Below are 18,801 nucleotides of genomic sequence, written 5' to 3'. Positions count from 1 at the left end.
CCACTGACCCCCTCTTGCGGAGTGGAATCCAGAACCAAATGTGACCACTAGGTAACGGCGACACCGTTCTGCGGAGGAAATCCAAACCATAGTAGCCACCGCAAAGCCCAAGGAGCCTGACCCTCTGGAAGTTGTTGTATCCCTCCTTGGGATATTTCGACTATTGGCTATTGGTTGAGACGCAAAGCCTGTTCTAGCTTGGGATGGCAGGGTGGGCAATTGGAAATATGAATTAGGCCAAGTTGAAGGTAATAGTGCATTAAGATTATATTAGTTTATTGAGGTGCATGGTTACACATCAAAAGCTTGATTTTATTTTATGTTTTAAAACAAATGTTCTGCAATTCTACGTAGTAATGATTTATGTTCACTACTTTGTCAATTGATTTGAATTAATGTTCAATCTCTGCAAATAAATGATATGAATTGATATTTCATCTCAGTTTTCTTTTTATTCTGTAATAGGGTATATTTTAACCATGTGTTCAAGCTAATCAAAATGTATATATGATACAGCGTGGTGTAAGCTACACAATACAATGTAATGCCTACTCACAACTAAAGCTCTCCCTGCAAACAGTACAGGGATATTAAGCTATATGTATTTGTATTTACATTAGACTATAGCCTACAAATAGCTATACCACATAGTCGTAGCCTATTAGGCTATACTATAAATGAATATTGTTTGTTCCTGAACTGGCCGAATCGCAGAGCTATCCTTCAGCACCACAAGTTGGTTAAACTTTTTTAACATCATTGCACGATCCTGGCGCTGTCCTTTCAGCAGCACGAATGGCACTCCAATCGCTTAAAATAACACTCAAGATGCATATTCCCATTAATAAAGGCATATTCCCACTATAAATGCATATTTCCATAAAACTGATTGAGGTCAATCAAATGAATGATGATCACCGGTAAAACATGAATAATTATCATTCACGATTGACTGTGATGGCCTATTTTGAAATTAGGTATGCTTAACTTGGTAATTGAGGGTATTAAAAATAAATATTGAGACAATATGTGTGGGTATAGGCTAGAGGTCGACCGATTATGATTTTTCAACACTGATACCGTTTATTGGAGGACCAATAATCGGTATAATCGGTATTATATATTATTGGAGGACCAATAATCGGTACAATCAGTATTATATATATATTTGTAATAATGACAATTACAACAATACTGAATGAACATTGAACACTTTTATTTGAACTTAATATAATACATAAATACAATCTATTTAGTCTCAAGTAAATAATGAAACGTTCAATTTTGTTTAAATAATGCAAAAACACAGTGTTGGAGAAGAAAGTAAAAGTGCAATATGTGCCATGGTAAAAAGCTAACGTTTAAGTTCCTTGCTCAGAACATGAGAACATATGAAAGCTGGTGATTCAATATTCCCAGTTCTTCAATATTCCCAGTTAAGTTTTAGGTTGTAGTTATTATAGGAATTATGATGCATCAACTATTTCTCTCTATACCATTTGTATTTCCTATATCTTTGACTATTGATGTTCTTATAGGCACTTTAGTATTGCCAGCGTAAAAGGCTTGAAGTCATAAACAGTGCTGTGCTTCAAGCATTGCTAAGAGCTGCTGGCAAACACAGTAAAGTGCTGTTTGAATGAATGATTATGAGCCTGCTGCTGCCTATCACCGCTCAATCAGACAATATCAATCAATATAATAAACACCGAAATACGAGCCTTTGATCATTAATATGGTAAAAATCCGGAAACTATCATTTCGAAAACAAAACGTTTATTCTTTCAGTGAAATACCGAACCGTTCCATATTTTATCGAACGGATGGCAACCTTAAGTCTAAATATTGCTGTTAGATTGCACAACCTTCAATGTTATGTCATAATTATGTAAAATTCTGGCAAATGAATTACGGTCTTTGTTAGGAAGAAAGATTCAGGCGGCCCAAACTGTTGCATATACCCTGACTCTGCTTGCACTGAACGCAAGAGAAGTGACACAATTTCCCTAAATTAATATTGGCTGCTAACATGAATTTCTTTTAACTAAATATGCAGGTTTAAAAATAAATACTTCTGTGTATTGATTTTAAGAAAGGCAATGATGTTTATGGTTAGGTACATTTGTGCAACGATTGTGCTTTTTTCGCGAATGCGCTTTTGTAAAAATTCATCACCCGTTTGGCGAAGTTGAAGTAGGCTGTGATTTTATGATAAATTAACAGGCACCGCATTGATTATATGCAACGCAAGATAAGCTAGTTAACCTAGTAATATCATCGACCATGTGTAGTTAACTAGTGATTATGTGAAGATTAATTGTTTTTTATAAGATAAGTTTAATGTAGCTAGCAACTTACCTTGGCTCCTTGCAGCCACAAGGTCCTTTTGACGCTGCACTCGTGTAACAGGTGGTCAGCCTGCCACGCAGTTTCCTCGTGGATTGCAATGTAATCGGCCATGCCGATTAATCAGTCGACCTCTAGTATAGGCAGTCGTTGTAAAATGAGGATGAATTTTATGCATATTCTATAATAATATAGAATTATATTATATAGATTTATATATTCAATAGGCTACATCTGTCGGTACAAACTTTGATTCAGGAAATTATGATGTCATTTGCATTTTTTATATAGCGCTCCATCACCTAAAAAAATGTTGCAGGAGTGAAAGGAGTGAAAAAATTTCTAATTGCCATTATAAAGGTGCAGCTTTGAGGTAAACCACAAGTTTTTCTGAATATTAAAACCAGTTCAGTGAGTGATGAACTATGTTCAATAAACAATGAAAACATACTAACTAAAAATATATCTAATTACTCAAGTATTTGTTTGATGCTAGTAACTAATTATCTGCACTAATGATAAGACCCAATAGGTTCAACTAAATAGCGTTATACAATACGCCCTACCATTGTGTGACTAACATTCCACGTTTCACTCTGTATGACAGGGCATTCTGATGAACCTGTTTGTAGACATGACTACAAAATAATCTGATACTTTACTGTCAAGAAATATCTGGACTAGCTCTTATAACTGTGACTATTTCTTAACAGTTCAGTAGAAGGGTAGAGACTGGTATCCATAATAGAGGTGTATGTACATATTCTATTACCACTGACCCTCTCTGTGCTTCCCCCTGGGCTACCGTCCTCCTCCCCCAGGCTGCCTGTATCCCTGTCCTACTGAGCAACGGCTGGGAGCTGCCTTTTTCCGAGATCATCGACTGGAGCAAAGCAGCTGTCATCGGGGACGAGAGGCTCCTGCTGCAGGTAACTACTGATGGAGACCTCCTCCCTATGACACTTCTTTCTCTCTCTCACTCGCTCTCTCATGCTGCTATACAGTACCGTAAGCTGTACCTTCTGCTAGAACACAAGGCAATCACAACTCACGTTGGGCTCTAAAGTAGCCCTTAGTAAGGACCACTGGGATGGATGACTTTTACCGCTCTCTCCAAAGGAATATATTGATACAATTTTGCAAACGTACTACAGTAACTTTTTGGGGGGTCAATATTGTCCTATCACAGCACTCCTGTTTGCTGTAATATTCTGTTACCTCAAACTACTCTCTCTTATCATTCCGCATTAGTTGCAGTTTCACGTTCATTGGGATGAGTCTTGTCCTTGAGGCAGAACTGAGCAATTTCCACTAGATGGGCCAGCTGCAAAGTCAAAAGGGTCTATATTGTAAAAATTCATGATTGTTTTTCGGTCTTAATTTAAAGTTGGGGTTAGCAGTGTGGTTAGGTTTAAATAAATAAAAAATGGACTGTGTGGCTGTTCCAGCTAGTGACAGCTCTGCAGAGCTGCCTCCAGAAGAAGAATCATTTTAACAAACGCTAACCTGCGCATTCCTACAGTTACCTTTTGTTAGCTTCATAAACTAGCCATCCTTTAACTTTACATACTATACCAAGTATCCAGAATTAGAGGAAGTGAATCCTCATCTTGCCAGCCACACCCGCGGTTTCAGAGGGGCTTGTTTGCAGAGGGGTGTGATGAAATGCCAATATACCTACACATATTAATCCACCCCATCCCTGCAACCGCCCACCCATCTCCCTAATGTCTCCCAGAGCATGGGCCCTGTATCAATCAACTATCCCATTAATTATGTAATTCAAGATGTATGATATTTATATTCTTTAATTACTGAACTTATTAGCAGCTGATGTGGCAAAAAGGAAGACCTTTGATTTACGATATGCAAAATGTCACCCAGAACATGAAAATAAATGAGGAAATGATGTGTGCCGAGATATGACAAGATTTCCCTCAGTGTCATTCACCTTCTTGTCTCAGTTCCATCCCCCACTTATGAAATCCGCGCAATTATTAGAGGAGCTGCCTGTTGCCGTTGACCTGGGAACGACCCATGGTTCTATTGAAACCCGACACATTTATTTTAACTCAGACTACTGATACACACAAAGATGTGTATCAGTTGATTTGCACTCAATTGCAAAATTGAGTCAACACACAATGCAAATGCAGCCTATTAAAAGCCGTAAATGGTTTTAATACAAGTCCTGTAATTATACGCTGTTGAATGAAAGACATTCAGAGTTGCTAACTATTGTTTTTTCTCACTCTCTTCACCCCCTAGTTACAAAGACCCTGTCCTAAAAGCATGCTAATTGTTGTCAGATATGTGTAGACGTGGAAAATATGCTGTGACAGGATATGAGGCACTCAAGGACGTTTTGTCTCTAGAAGAAAGAAAAAATATATAATGACAGCATTTGTTCACTAGGCACAAATAATTGTTACATCTAATTAAATTAAGCACTTAGAAGTCAGACACACCAAGAAAACGGAGGGCCGATAGATACTTAACACAGTAGGAGGCCGTTCCATCTCTTGCTAGAACAAAATATGTACCTGCTGAGTGCCAACCTGGTACAGACAAACCTGACGTTTCTACTTGTAGAATCGCCCTGCTTGTCAGTAGCCAACAACTTGACTTTGAGCCAATCAGAGAACACAAACCTTCAAGTGGAGGAGCCAATAGGAGTGACAAGTAAAAGGAAAAAAGGAAGGCACTTTCCCCTGTGTAATCCATCCCCTTTTCTAAAACAAAAAAGCTGCATAATACATATTTTTTTACTAGTACAAGTATTTACATATTTTATTTCTAGCTAAGGATCTTTGTGTTTGAAGAAGGATTTTTTTTGTTAGGTTTGATAATGTGCACTCTTTTTCTTTGCTTCCCACATCTCCATGTGAAATAGTCCGATCTATAACCAAATAATATGCCCAGGCAAATATTCTTATACTTGCCGGTGTAACCTAAAACATTATCCCAGTTTGATATGCTGCTTGTGTATGCATTCTGATATCAGCTAAAAATAAAACATGTTTTGGTCATGGACTTAAAAAGCACATGGGTAGTGACACTACATGGCCAAAAGTAGGTGGACACCCCTTCAAATTAGTGGATTCGGCTAGTTCAGCCACACCCGTTGCTGACAGGTGTATAGAATTGAGCACACAGCCATGCAATCTCCATAGACAAATACAGGCAGTAGAATGGCCCATACTGAAGAGCTTAATGACTTTCAACTTGGCACCGTCATAGGATGTCACCTTTCCAACAAGTCAGATCGTCATATTTCTGCCCTGCTAGAGTTGCCCGGTCAACTGTAAATTCTGTTATTGTGAAGTGAAAAGGTCTAGGAGCAACAACAGCTCAGCCGTGAAGTGGTAGGCCACACAAGCTCACAGAACGGGACCGATGAGGTGCTGAAGCGTGTAAAAATTGTCTGTCCTTTGTTGCAACACTCACTACGAGTTCCAAACTGCAACGTCAGCACAAGAGTTGTTCGTCAGGAGGTTCATGAAATGGGTTTCCAAGGCCGAGCAGATGCACACCACGCGCAATTCCAAACGTCGGCTGGAGTGGTGTAAAGCTCACCACCATTGGACTTCACCATCTGGCAGTCCAACGGACTATACTGGGTTAGGCGGATACCAGGAGAACACCTCCTGCCCGAATGCATCATGCCAAATGTAAAGTTTGGTGCAGGAGGAATAATGATCTGGGGCTGTTTTCATGGATCAGGCTAGGCCCCTTGGTTCCAGTAAAGGGATATCTTAATGCTACAGCATACAATGACATTCTAGACGATTCTGTACTTCCAACTTTGTGGCAACAGTTTGAGGAAGGCCCTTTCCTGTTTCAGGTAGACACGAAGCGAGGTCCATACAGAAACAGTTTGTCGAGATCGGTGTGGAAAAACTTGACTGGCCTGCACAGAGCCCTGACTTCGATCCCATTGAATAGCTTTGCGATGAATTGGAATACTGACTGCGAGCCAGGCCTAAACACCCAACATCAGTGCCCGGCCTCACTAATGCTCTTGTGGCTGAATGGAAGCAAGTCCCCGCAGCAATGTTCCAACATCTGGTGTAAAGCCTTCCCAGAAGATTGGAGGCTGTTATAGCAGCAAAGGGGGGACCAACTCCATATTAATGCCCATGATTTTGGAATGAGATGTTTGACTTGCAGGTGTCCACATACTTCTGGTCATGTAGTATAGTTGGCTAAATTAGGTTCTACCATTTCACAATAGCCTTGAATCAATAGTTATTACTTCTAAACAAAATGCTTTTGGGTGGATCTTTGTTGTTTGAACAGACGCTGAGATTATAGTTGATTATCAATGCAAAATTGGCTACTTTGATAAATAGCCTATATAGCCTATAGATCAGATCAAGGACTGAAGCAACAACACTGCCCCAACAGCTACAGAAGGAATGATCCGGCGCGTCTCAATTTTCAGGTAGTACAAAGTATGTTAAATGCACTGAGGTATAATAAGAACGGTTATTGTCGGAGATATTACAAGGAGCCGCCCTTCTTGGCTCGCATCAACACCATTATCCCAGAAACCCTAGACCCACTTCAATATGCATACCGCCCTAACAGATCCACAGATGATGCAATCTCTATTGGACTCCACACTGCCCATTCCCACCTGGACAAAATAAACACCTATGTGAGAATGCTATTCATTGACTACAGCTCAGTGTTCAACACCATAGTGCCCTCAAAGCACATCAATAAGCTAAGGACCCTGGGACAAAACATCTCCCTCTGCAAATGAATCCTGGACTACCTGACGGGCCGCCCCAGGTGGTAAGGGTAGGTAACAACACACCCGCCATGCTGATCCTCAGGGGTGCAGTCATGACTGCACGGCCAGGCATGACTCCAACACCATCATTAAGTTTGCCGATGACACAACAGCGGTAGTCCTGATCACCGACGACAACGAGACAGCCTATAGGGAGGAGGTCACAGACCTGGCCATGTGGTGCCAGGACAACAACCTCTCCCTCAACGTGATCAAGACAAAGGAGGTGATTGTGGACTACAGGAAAAGAGGACCGAGCACAACCCCATTCTCATCGACGGTGCTGTAGTGGAGCAGGTTGAGAGATTCAAGTTCCTTGGTGTCCACATTACCAACAAACTAACTGGTCCAAGCACACCAAGACAGTTGTGAAGAGGGCACGACAAAACCTATTCCCCCTCACAAGACTGAAAAGGTTTGTCATGGGTCCTCAGATCCTCAAAAGATGTGCACCATCGAGAGCATCCTGATGGGTTGCATCACTGCCTGGTATGGCAACTGCTCGGCCTCAGACCGCAATGCACTACAGAGGGTAGTGCGTACGGCCCAGTACATCACTGGGGCCAAGCTTCCTGCCATCCAGGACCTCTATACCAAACGGTGTCAGAGGAAGGCCCTAAAAAATGTCAAAGACTCCAGCCACTGTAGACATAGACTGTTCTCTCTGCTACCGCACGGCAAGCGGTACCGGAGCACCAAGACTAGGTCCAAGAGGCTTCTAAACAGCTTCTACCCCCAAGCCATAAGACTCCTGAACATCCAATCATATGGCTACCCAGACTATTTGCATTGCCCCCCCCTTTACACCACTGCTACTCTCTGTTGTTATCATCTATGCATAGTCATTCATTTTAATAACTCTATCTACATGTACATATTACCTCAACTAACCGTTGCCCCTGCACATTGACACTGTACCAGTACCCCCCTCTGTATATTGTTATTTTACTGCTGCTCTTTAATTACTTGTTACTTTTATTCTTATTCTTACTCATATTTTTTGCATTGTTGGTTAGGGGCTCGTAAGTAAGCATTTCAATGTAAGGTCTACACCTGTTGTATTCGGCGCATGTGACTAATAAAATTGGACTTTTGACGAAAAACGACATTGCAACACTGCGCTACGCTCCTTACCTTCCGTATCCGTAGTGTGTGAATTTACCTTAACAGTCCTGCTTCCGTCCTTCTCCTTGCCCCAACCTGGGCTCAAAGCAGGGACCCGCTGAACATATACAGTGCATTTGGAAAGTATTCAGACCCCTTGAATTTTTCCACATTTTCTTACCGTACAGCCTCATCAACCTACACACAATAACACATAATGATGAAGCGTAAATAACAGATACCTTATTTACTTAAGTATTCCATCCATTTGCTATGGGACTCTGAACAGCCGCATTCTGTTTAAATTGATCTTCCTTGAGATGTTTCTACAACTTGATTGGAGTCCGCCTGTTGTAAATATTATTTGGAAAGGCACACGCCTGTCTATATAAGGTCAGACAGTTGACAGTACATGCCAAAGCAAAGACCAAGCAATGAGGTCGAAGGAATTGTCCATAGAGCTTCTAGACAGGAACGGTACCAAAACATTTCTGCAGCATTGAAAATCCCCAAGAACCCAGTGGGCTCCATCATTCTTAAGTGGAAGAAGTTTGGAACCACCAAGACTCTTCCTAGAGCTGGGCACCTAGCCAAACTGAGCAATTGGGGGAGAAGGGCCTTGGTCAGGGAGTTGACCAAGAACCCGATGGCCACTCTTACAGAGCTCCAGAGTTCAACCTGACAGAGCTTGAGAGGATCTGCAGAGAAGAATGCAAGAAACTCTCCAAATACAGGTGTGCCAAGCTTGTAGCGTCATATCCAAAAAGACTTGAGGCTGTAATCTCTGCCAAAGGTGCTGCAACAAAGTACTGAGTAAAGTGTCTTAAAAACCTCTTTGGGCTGAGATACCGTTAACGGGATCGATATGACAACCCCAGTGAAAGTGCAGGGCGCCAAATTCAAAACAACAGAAATCCCATAATTAAAATTCCTCAAACATACAAGTATTTTACACCAATTTAAAGATACACTTCTTGTTAATCCCACCACAGTGTCCGCTTTCAAAAAGGCTTTACAGCGAAAGCAAACCAAGTCACAGAAAAACACAGCCATTTTTCCAGCCAAAGAGAGGAGTCACAAAAAGCAGAAATAGAGATAAATGAGTCACTAACCTTTGATGATCTTCATCAGATGACACTCAAAGGACTTCATGTTACACAATACATATATGTTTTGTTTGATAAAGTTCATATTTGTATAACAAAAATCTCAGTTTACATTAGCGCGTTACATTCAGTAGTTCCAAAACATCCAGTGATTTTGCAGAGAGCCACATCAGTTTACAGAAATACTCATAATAAACATTGATAAAAGATACAACTATTATGTACGGAATTATAGATACACTTCTCCTTAATGCAACCGCTGTGTCAGATTTTTTTAAAACTTTACGGAAAAAGCACACCATGCTATAATCTGAGTATAACAGATATCCGCCATGTTGTGTAGTCAACAGAAGTCAGAAATAGCATTAGAAATATTCACTTACCTTTGATGATCATCAGAATGCACTCCCAGGAATCCCAGTTCCACAATAAATGTTTGTTTTGTTCGATAATGTCCATCATTTGTGTCCAAATACCTCCTTTTGTTAGCGCGTTCAGTTCACAAATCCAAATGACTTGACGCGCGATCACTAGGAGCAGACAAAAAGTTTAAAAGTTCTGTTACATGTCAAACGATGTATAGAATCAATCTTTAGGATGTTTTTAACATGAATCTTCAATAATGTTCCAACCGGAGAATTCCTTTGTCTGTAGAAATGCAATGGAACAGAGCTCGCTCTCACGTGAACGAGTGTGGTCAGCTCGTGGCTCTCTGGCAGACCTCTGACTCATTCCCCTCTCATTCGCCCCCACTTCACAGTAGAAGCATCAAACAAGGTTCTAAAAACTCTTGACATCTAGTGGAAGTCTTAGGAAGTGCAATATGACCAATATCCCACTGTATCTTTGATAGGCAATGAGTTGAAAACCTACAAACCTCAGATTTCCCACTTCCTGGTTGGATTTTCTCTCAGGTTTTTGCCTGCCATATGAGTTATGTTATACTCACAGACATCATTCAAACAGTTCTAGAAACTTCAGAGTGTTTTCTATCCAAATATACTAATGATATGCATATCTTAGCTTCTGGGACTGAGTAGCATGCAGTTTACTCTGGGCACCTCTGGGCACCTTATTCATCCAAGCTACTCAATACTGCACCCATTCATAAGAAGTTAATACGTATGTAAATGTGATATTTTTTATACATTTGCAAAAATGTCAAAAATTATGTATTTGCTTCGTCATTATGGGGGGAAAACGATTGAATCAATTTGAAAAGAAGGTTTTAACGTAGCAAAATGTGGAAAAAGTCAACGGGTCTGAATACTTTCTGAATGAACTGTAAACAACTGCTTCCCACAAAGCATCGTTACCCATCACTCGACAAAAGCTGTAGTCCTTGCAAAGCAAGGGAAACAACTCATTCAAGGTCTCAGAACGAGTGACGTCACCGATTGAAACACTACTGGTGCACACTGCTAACTAGCTATCCATTTCACGTCAGTGACATGAGCCAAGCATTCACACACGTGGCATGGTTACGTGGCACGTGGCATGGTTACACGTGGTCTGCGGTTGTGAGACCGGTTGGACTTGCTGCCAAATTCTCTAAAATGACATTGGATGCGGCTTATGGTAGAGAAATTAACATTAAATCCTCTGGCAATGGCTCTGGTGGATATTCTTGCAGTCAGCATGCTAATTGCATTCTCCCTCAAAATGTGAGACAACTTTGGCATTGTGTTGTGGGACAAAACTGCACCTTTTAGTGTGGTCTATTATTGTCCACAGGTGCACCTGTGTAATGATCATGCTGTTTAATCAGCTTCTTGATATGCCACATCTGTCAGATTATCTTGGCAAATGAGAAATGCTCACTAACAGGGATGTAAAGAAATGTCTTTAATTTCAGCTCATGAAACATGGGACCAACACTTTACATGTTGCGTTAATATTTTTGTTCGGTGTAGTTGTGGTCATATGGCTAGTATCTATGGAAGCATTTAGCTGCCTAAACTCAATTGGAAATGCAAATGGAGAAATTATAAATCAATGTCATATTTGCAATTTTGCATTTTTGGTGACAAAATTCTAAATGAAATGCAAGAAAAGATATTGCATTAGCATTTTCATGATAGCAGGGTAGCCTAGTGGTTAGAGCGTTGGACTAGTAACCAGAAGGTTGCAAGTTCAAATCCCTGAGCTGACAAGGTACAAATCTGTTGTTCTGCCCCTGAACAGGCAGTTAACCCACTGTTCCTAGGCCGTCATTAAAAATAAGAATGTGTTCTAACTGACTTGCCTAGTTAAATAAAGGTTTAAAAAAAAAAAAGATTGAGTATGCATAATGTCGATCTATTTGAAAATTAAGTTGCAAACTGTGACACATTTAAAAGTCAAATGTAAATGCGTCGCTAGTGTGTGTCACCGGGTCATTGTCAAAGAGATCCCCTCAGTAACCCCTGCAGATGCTATTCACATTCTGGAGTCCGATTTCAAGGACGCCAGTGAAGATGGCAAAACCGTGTCTCAGGATGACATCCTCTTCCTGAACAAGCTGAATGATGGTATAAGGAAAAATAGTCATGACCATTATAAATTGACCTTGCCTTTTAAGGAGAGACCCAATCTACCCGACGATAAACAACTCGCCATTGTACGACTCAGCCATCTTAAAAGGAAACTGTTAAACGATGAAAAGTATAAGGAATATTGTCAAGTTCATGGATGAGGTCATTGAAAATGGTGACGCGGAAGAAGTTGAAGATGATGAAAATGAAGGCAGGAAATGGAATATTGCTCATCATGGTGTCTATCATCCTAAGAAGTCAGATAAGCTACGCGTAGTATTTGATTGCTCTGCCAAGTACAAGTTTAAATGACGATCTGCTTCCAGGGCCTGATTTGATGGACAAGCTGAACGGTGTTCTCATGTGTATTTGGCAGATATGTGACATTGAGAAGATGTTTCACCAGTTCCATGTTCCTGAGACTGACCGAAACTATCTGCGCTTCCTTTGGTGGAAAAAGGGAGACATTACTCCACAACCTCAAGTGTTCCGCATGAAGTTGCATCTGTTTGGTGCTGCATTATCTACTGGAGGTGCAAACTATGGGCTGAAGCATCTAGCTAAGGAGAACAGAGACCTATACCCTCTAGGCTCACAATTCATCATGAGCGACTTTTATGTAGATGACAGGGTCACAAGCATAGACAGTACGGAACATGCTATTCAGTTTGCACGTGAGGCTCGAGAACTTCGACTGCACATGTTTGTATCCAATGACAGAGCTGACCTAGAAAGCATACCACCATCTGAACGTGCATCTGACATTAAGGACCGTAACCTTGCATTTGATGACTTGCCATCAGAAAAAAGCACTAGGGATTCAGTGGCACGTTGAGTCTGACTGCTTCAAGTTCAATGTCAATCTCAAGGACCAACCAGCAACGCGTCGAGGTATACTGTCTACAGTTGCCTCCTTGCAAAATATTGCTGATCTCCCTCCAGAGCGTGTGGACTCATCACCGCCCTTTACATACTGCGATATGGATTGTTTTGGCCCATTTCTCATTAAGCAAGGACGAAGAGTGCATAAAAGGTATGGTCTTCTCTTCACCTGTTTTTGCTCTCGTGCCGTTCATATTGAAATATTAGATAACATGTCAACAGATGCCTTCATTAATGGTCTGCGCTGCTTCATAACCATACGTGGTGCAGTTCGTCAGATTAAATGTGACCAAGGAAGCAACTTTGTGGGAGCCAATAATGAACTGAAGGAAGCGCTCAAGGAAGTTGACATGGACAGGCTGACTGCCTATCTCGTTGAGAAACAGTGTGATTTCAGCATGAATGCCCCCCATTCAAGTCACGTGGGTGGCGTCTGGGAGCGAACAGTGAGAGGTATCCTTAGTTCCACACTCTCACTCTCTTCTGGTAGACTAGATGATTATTCTCTATGAGCCTTCTTCTACGACGCAATGGCAATTGTAAACAATCGCCCACTCACCGTTGACAGCCCCAATGATCCAAACAGTCTTGAGCCACTCACCCCTAATCATCTGCTTACTATGAAATCTACCACAGCTCTACTTCCTCCTGCCAGATTCATCAGGGAGGACATGTACGCTCAGAAAAGGTGACGGCCTGTTTCATATCAAGTAGAACGGTTTTGGAGACGCTGGCGAAAAGAGTATCTAGCCAACATCGCCATCCGGCAGTGCTGGCACATCCTGACGAGAAACCTGCAGTTCGGTGACATAGTGATGATGAGAGATGATGATTTGCCTAGAAATGAGTGGCGGATGGGTAGAGTCTCAGAGACTACTGTTGATAAAGATGGACTAGTAAGGAGAGTGAAAATATGTGTTGGTGATTGGAAGTTAGACAAGACAGGCAAGCGTCTCACCAAGCTGTCAGTGTTCGGACGCCCAGTTCAAAAGCTAGTCTTGTTGCTGGAGACGGGTTAAGATATATGCCCCCCCAAATCTCTTTACATCCTATATCTAACCATGATCTCTTCTACTTTTGAGTCGTTTGTGCTATGATTCTTTCTGATACCCTATTTCTGGTCTTAGGTCATTTAAAGTACTCCTGATTTAGTGGGAGTGTAAATGTACCCCTAAAACGAGTGTCCGATCACGTCTGCTCTATATTTGGACTTTTATTTTCTTGTAGGAACATTCTATCCTCTATCCTATCCTGTATATTTGACAGTTTAGTGTGACTTTTATTTTGAAAGCAGGCTTTTTGCCTTCTCTGTCTTCTCTGTCCAAGGGGGTATATGGGAAACAGGCACGAGAGAGGAAAAGGAAAATATGTTTTTGTTAAGGTTGTTCAAGCACCCAAGAAACAACGAACTTAGCACCTGGCTGGAAAGAGGACGAGCTCTTACGGTGTGCTTATGGAAATGGTACCGGAGCAGGGAGCAGATGAAAGGGAGCAGATGATCTATGATATGGATTGGAACCAGTCTGATTCTTATGAGTTCATGTTGTCTGATTTGAAGGCTACAAAAGTTATTTTTGGGAAGAAAATACTTTTTTATTTTTAGCTCATTTGATCCCGACATGACAGTGTGCCTTTCAACTAATCTTTTGTTGTGTTCCAACCCTGTCATTGCTGTGTACAGGCAACCCCAGCAGGTCGTACAGCAGACGCTGCCCCCTCCTGTCTTCCAGTTGATGCTGACCAAGCTGCTCACCATCACAGCAGCACCTAACCCAAACCCTTTTCCTAACCCTTACCCTAAACCGGGTTCGTATCCTAACCCAACCCCACCCCTTATCCTAAACCGGGTTCGTATCCAAATCCAACCCCACTCCTTATCCTAAACCGGGTTCGTATCCTAACCCAACCCCACCCCTTATCCTAAGCTGGGTTCGTATCGTAACCCAACCCCACCCCTTATCCTAAACCGGGTTCGTATCCAAATCCCAACCCTCCCTTCCCCATACACTGATACATCACACTCTTCCCTTCTTTGAGCCCACCCCTCTCTTTATTTATGGTTTTGTTTAGACTGATTTTGTTTTGACTCCTGTTTTGACTCCTCCTTTTGTTTTCATTTTCATTTTTACAATTTTAAGAGTTGTATAAGTCTTATTATTATTATTATTATTATCATCATCATCATCAGGTGGGTAAGGATGTTCTCCCATAGGAAGCAAGGGCTGGAGGGGCACCAAAATGGCTGAAAGATGTCTTCATGCCCTGATCTGCACTTTGCTATTTCCCTTCATGGACTTAAGCGCAATGGATTTGTACAATTGGTTAGTCTAGTTCAGTGTTCTTATTTCTTGCCTAATGGGCAACAGTGTGAACATTGTCATCACTACCTTTGCTATAACACCTCATTGAACTACTCAATAAGACCACTCTTGGATAAATTGAGTGAATGAATGATTGGTTATGACAACATGCACTAAACCGGAACATATGGTTGTGAACAATAAAAAAACAGCAGGATATGTGAATTAAATTGTGACTAGTGCACTTCATATGTTGTACATTTATAATCTTTGTCTCCATCCATGCCAAACCTTTTGCACCATTTGTGCTCCTTTTTCACAGACAGTTTTGGATGATGACCTGTCTCCATAACTGACAGGAACCGAGAAGGAATATCATCACCAATGATGTTACTAATATTTCTAACTGTACTGATGAGGAAGAGGGAAGACATCCATTGTCGCTGAACTGCTTGACGTGTTCAGTAAAAATTACAGTGCCACTTTCTTACCAGTAGTCACATGTTCAATAAGAAGTTCTATACAATACAGAGGTGTTTTTTGCTCTATAATGAGGTCCTGCCAATCATATGTTGGAAAACATTATCAAGAAAACCTACAATAGCTGAACACTGTGATAGTAACCTGTTTGTTGAACAACAGTGATTCTATGAACAAGAATAGATGTTACCTATAGGACAATGTATCTATCATAGGTCACCATGGGTACAGTAAGGTAAAACCTTAATAAAATCATTTGTGATGCTTAATTGTGCATGCCTCTCATTTTCCAACAACTTAATATGCAATAAAGCTATACCTATGGCTTGCATAACCAACTCAGTTTCCCTTGTTAGAGTTCTCCCTGAGATTTGAAGGTTGGACAGTTCAATCCCTGGCTGAGTCATACCAGACTGTAAAAATGGGACCTGATGCGTCTCTGCTTGGCACTCAAGATAGATTGAGATAGATTGGGGGTAAGGCCCTGCGATTGACTAGCGTCCTATCCAGTTGGTGTACTGGTACATCAAGCTACAAGGTACATCACACTACAGAAACAAGAGATAGGCTCCTGCTCCTATGAACCATTGTGGCTCACACAAGCAAAGTCTCGCACAAAGTTACCCTCTTAATTTGACTTGCAGCTTTAACAGTATTGAGTCAAGTAAAATAAATGGAGGATAAATTCACCATTCAGCAGGACAATAACCTAAAACGCAAGGCCAAATCTACACTGGAGTTCCTTACCAAGAAGACAGTGAATGTTCCTGAGTGGCCGAGTTACAGTTTTGACATAAATCTACTTGAAAATCTTGAAAATGGTTGTCTAGCAATGATCAACAACCAATTTGAGAGCGCTTGAAGAATTTTGAAAATAATAATAGGCAAATATTGTACAATTCAGGTGAGTAAAGCTCTTAGAGACTTACCCAGAAGACTCACAGCTGTAATAGCTACTAAATATGTTTCTAACGTATTGACTCAGGGGTGTGAATACTTATGTAAATTCATTATTTCTGTATTTAATTTTCAAGAAATTTGCCAACATTTCTAAAAACATGTTTTAACTTTTTTATAATTGGGTATTGTGTGTAGATGGGTCAGAAAAAAAATGTTTAATCAATTTTGAATTCAGGCTGTAACACAACAAAATGTGGAATAAATCAAGGGGTATGAATAAGGCACCGTATATATTTATTTTATTTGTTGGACCAGAATGATTTTAGTAGGTTCTTTCCATCTACTCATCTCTTAAAATGTGTTGACTTGCCTCTCACCATAGCCAGCTAGCTAGCTAACGTGTCTAACATAGATGGCTAACTATAGTACATATACTAACGGCTGTCCTAGCCAGTATAGCAAAGATTATCTGAGTCATTCAGTGGATAACACAGCTTCGCCTCTTCCTCTGTGATCCAGAAATACTTTACAAAATTAAGAGTGTTTTTCTGTCTGAGCATAGCTGGGTCATTCCTACTTTGTGGTACCTTTTGGACCTCAAAACATTTGGAGAGAAAAAAAAGTATTTTTGTGTTTTAGTATTCTATCAGAAAAAGGAAATGTTTGACTTTCAGAAAAAACATATTGGTCAAGCTCAGGCACTTATTTTCTTAGGTGCATTTTCCAACCTGTTAGTTGCATAAGGGTGGAAATGTGGAGCCCAAATTAGCCATAGCTCTGTGAGTGAGAAAGATTGAGCGAGTAAAATGGTCAACACTTTAACAGGATTTTTACTTCTCTTTCAAACATATTTTAACATTTAGAAATTTGGTTAATTTTCTCTATAATTTAGCCTAACAGGGTGGAAATATATGAGTGGGACATACAGACTAACAACATGACACATGGAAAAATAGATAAAATGGAGTGTCTATATTTATGTACTTTTGCACCATTGTTTTCCTACCAAAGAAATTATGACATTTCCTGAATGTGGTGTCATTTTAGAAAGGGGTTATTTTCATAAATGGAGAAATATAACAAATTGGAAAGTGATATCAGAGTCACAGAAAATCGTAAATAAAATATTAAATACAATAATCATGAACAAAAGTAATTGATGAGAGAGAATTTACCTAGGACTATAAAATAATATAATTTAAGGCATATTTCTCATGGAAGTTGATGAGTAACACATGGCAAAAAAAGCCTACATCCACTGAAAAAAAAGTTTTCAAAGTTATTCCTTTTCAAGATCCATATTTTTGTGTGTTTAATGTAAGGACACCTGACCTTTTATATTTAAAGCCTTTTGGAATCCACATTTTACACTATATATAAAGTGATGTCCTGGGGACAGAAAAGGCACTGTAGGCACCGCCAAGTTAAATAAAGGTGAAATAAAAAATAAAAATAGGGAGGAATGACCCAGCTACCAAGCCCAGGAAACCTCTTCTGCCTCCGTTACCAAATCCCCATCCACCATGTTTGATTGGCAGGTGTAACACATCGAAAATGAAAAGGCAAAGGAGCAATCAAGAAAGAAAATAGCAAAATGAAGCATAGCAATTGATTTATCGAATTTCATTGATCATTATAATTTTGACAGACAACCCACACAGAGTATGGAAGGTAATTATTGTAATTGATAATTCTTTTTCTTTTTGTCACAATTTATGTGGTAACAAGAAGGAAATGAAATGGCATTTACATTTCGTTTTTAAGTGTAAGAGTGTTGCATTTCCAATTGAGTGTCAGCAGCTAAATGCTTCCATAAGTATCAACAAGGGCTTACTACAAATTCTAGCTAGCTAGCAACAACATCAGTGCAGCTTGCTAGTTAGTTAACATTTGCTATAGATAGCTACAGCAGGCATACGCCTGTAGAAAGCTACTGCCACCTTGTGGTCTGGAGTTTTTTAAGAGGCTGATCGCCGGTTGAACAGTGCTATCTGAACAACAAAAAGTTGACTGCCGACACTGAGCAGAACTGCTAAGGACCTGTCAGCAGTCCGCACACGTTTTGTAGAACCGCAAGCAAAGTGGTGTCGGAACAAATGTCATGCAGGCCTCAGTTATTCAGAGTGTGAATTAGATACAAAACGATGCTAAAAGGTGAGGAAAGTTGGGAAAGTTAGGATTAAATCACTATTGATTTGTAGTCTTCTGTTGTGTTTAGATGGTTCAATGTAAATGTATTCCATTTAGATCTATTTTCCTATCAAAACCCAACTTCATGGGCCTCCCGGGTGGTGCAGTGGTTAAGGGCGCTGTACTGCAGCGCCAGCTGTGACCCCAGAGACTCTGGGTTCGCGCCCAGGCTCTGTCGTAAC

At 40.5% G+C, this 18,801-nt stretch overlaps 1 protein-coding gene across 1 annotated transcript in view; it reads left to right on the top strand.

The window, feature by feature from the left end:
* Nucleotides 1–18,801, top strand: part of LOC112250171 (exostosin-1) — a 298,882-nt gene that overhangs the window by 247,078 nt on the left and 33,003 nt on the right. Inside the window, exon 4 of the mRNA XM_042321683.1 lies at nt 3,168–3,275. Coding sequence (XP_042177617.1) covers nt 3,168–3,275 — 108 coding nt within the window. The remainder of the gene's footprint in view (nt 1–3,167; nt 3,276–18,801) is intronic.

This window comes from Oncorhynchus tshawytscha, linkage group LG05 (assembly GCF_018296145.1).
Source record: "Oncorhynchus tshawytscha isolate Ot180627B linkage group LG05, Otsh_v2.0, whole genome shotgun sequence".
Classification (NCBI taxonomy): domain Eukaryota; kingdom Metazoa; phylum Chordata; class Actinopteri; order Salmoniformes; family Salmonidae; genus Oncorhynchus; species Oncorhynchus tshawytscha.
The sequence above is the reverse complement of the archived record's forward strand: the minus strand, read 5'-3'. Positions and strand labels throughout refer to the sequence as shown.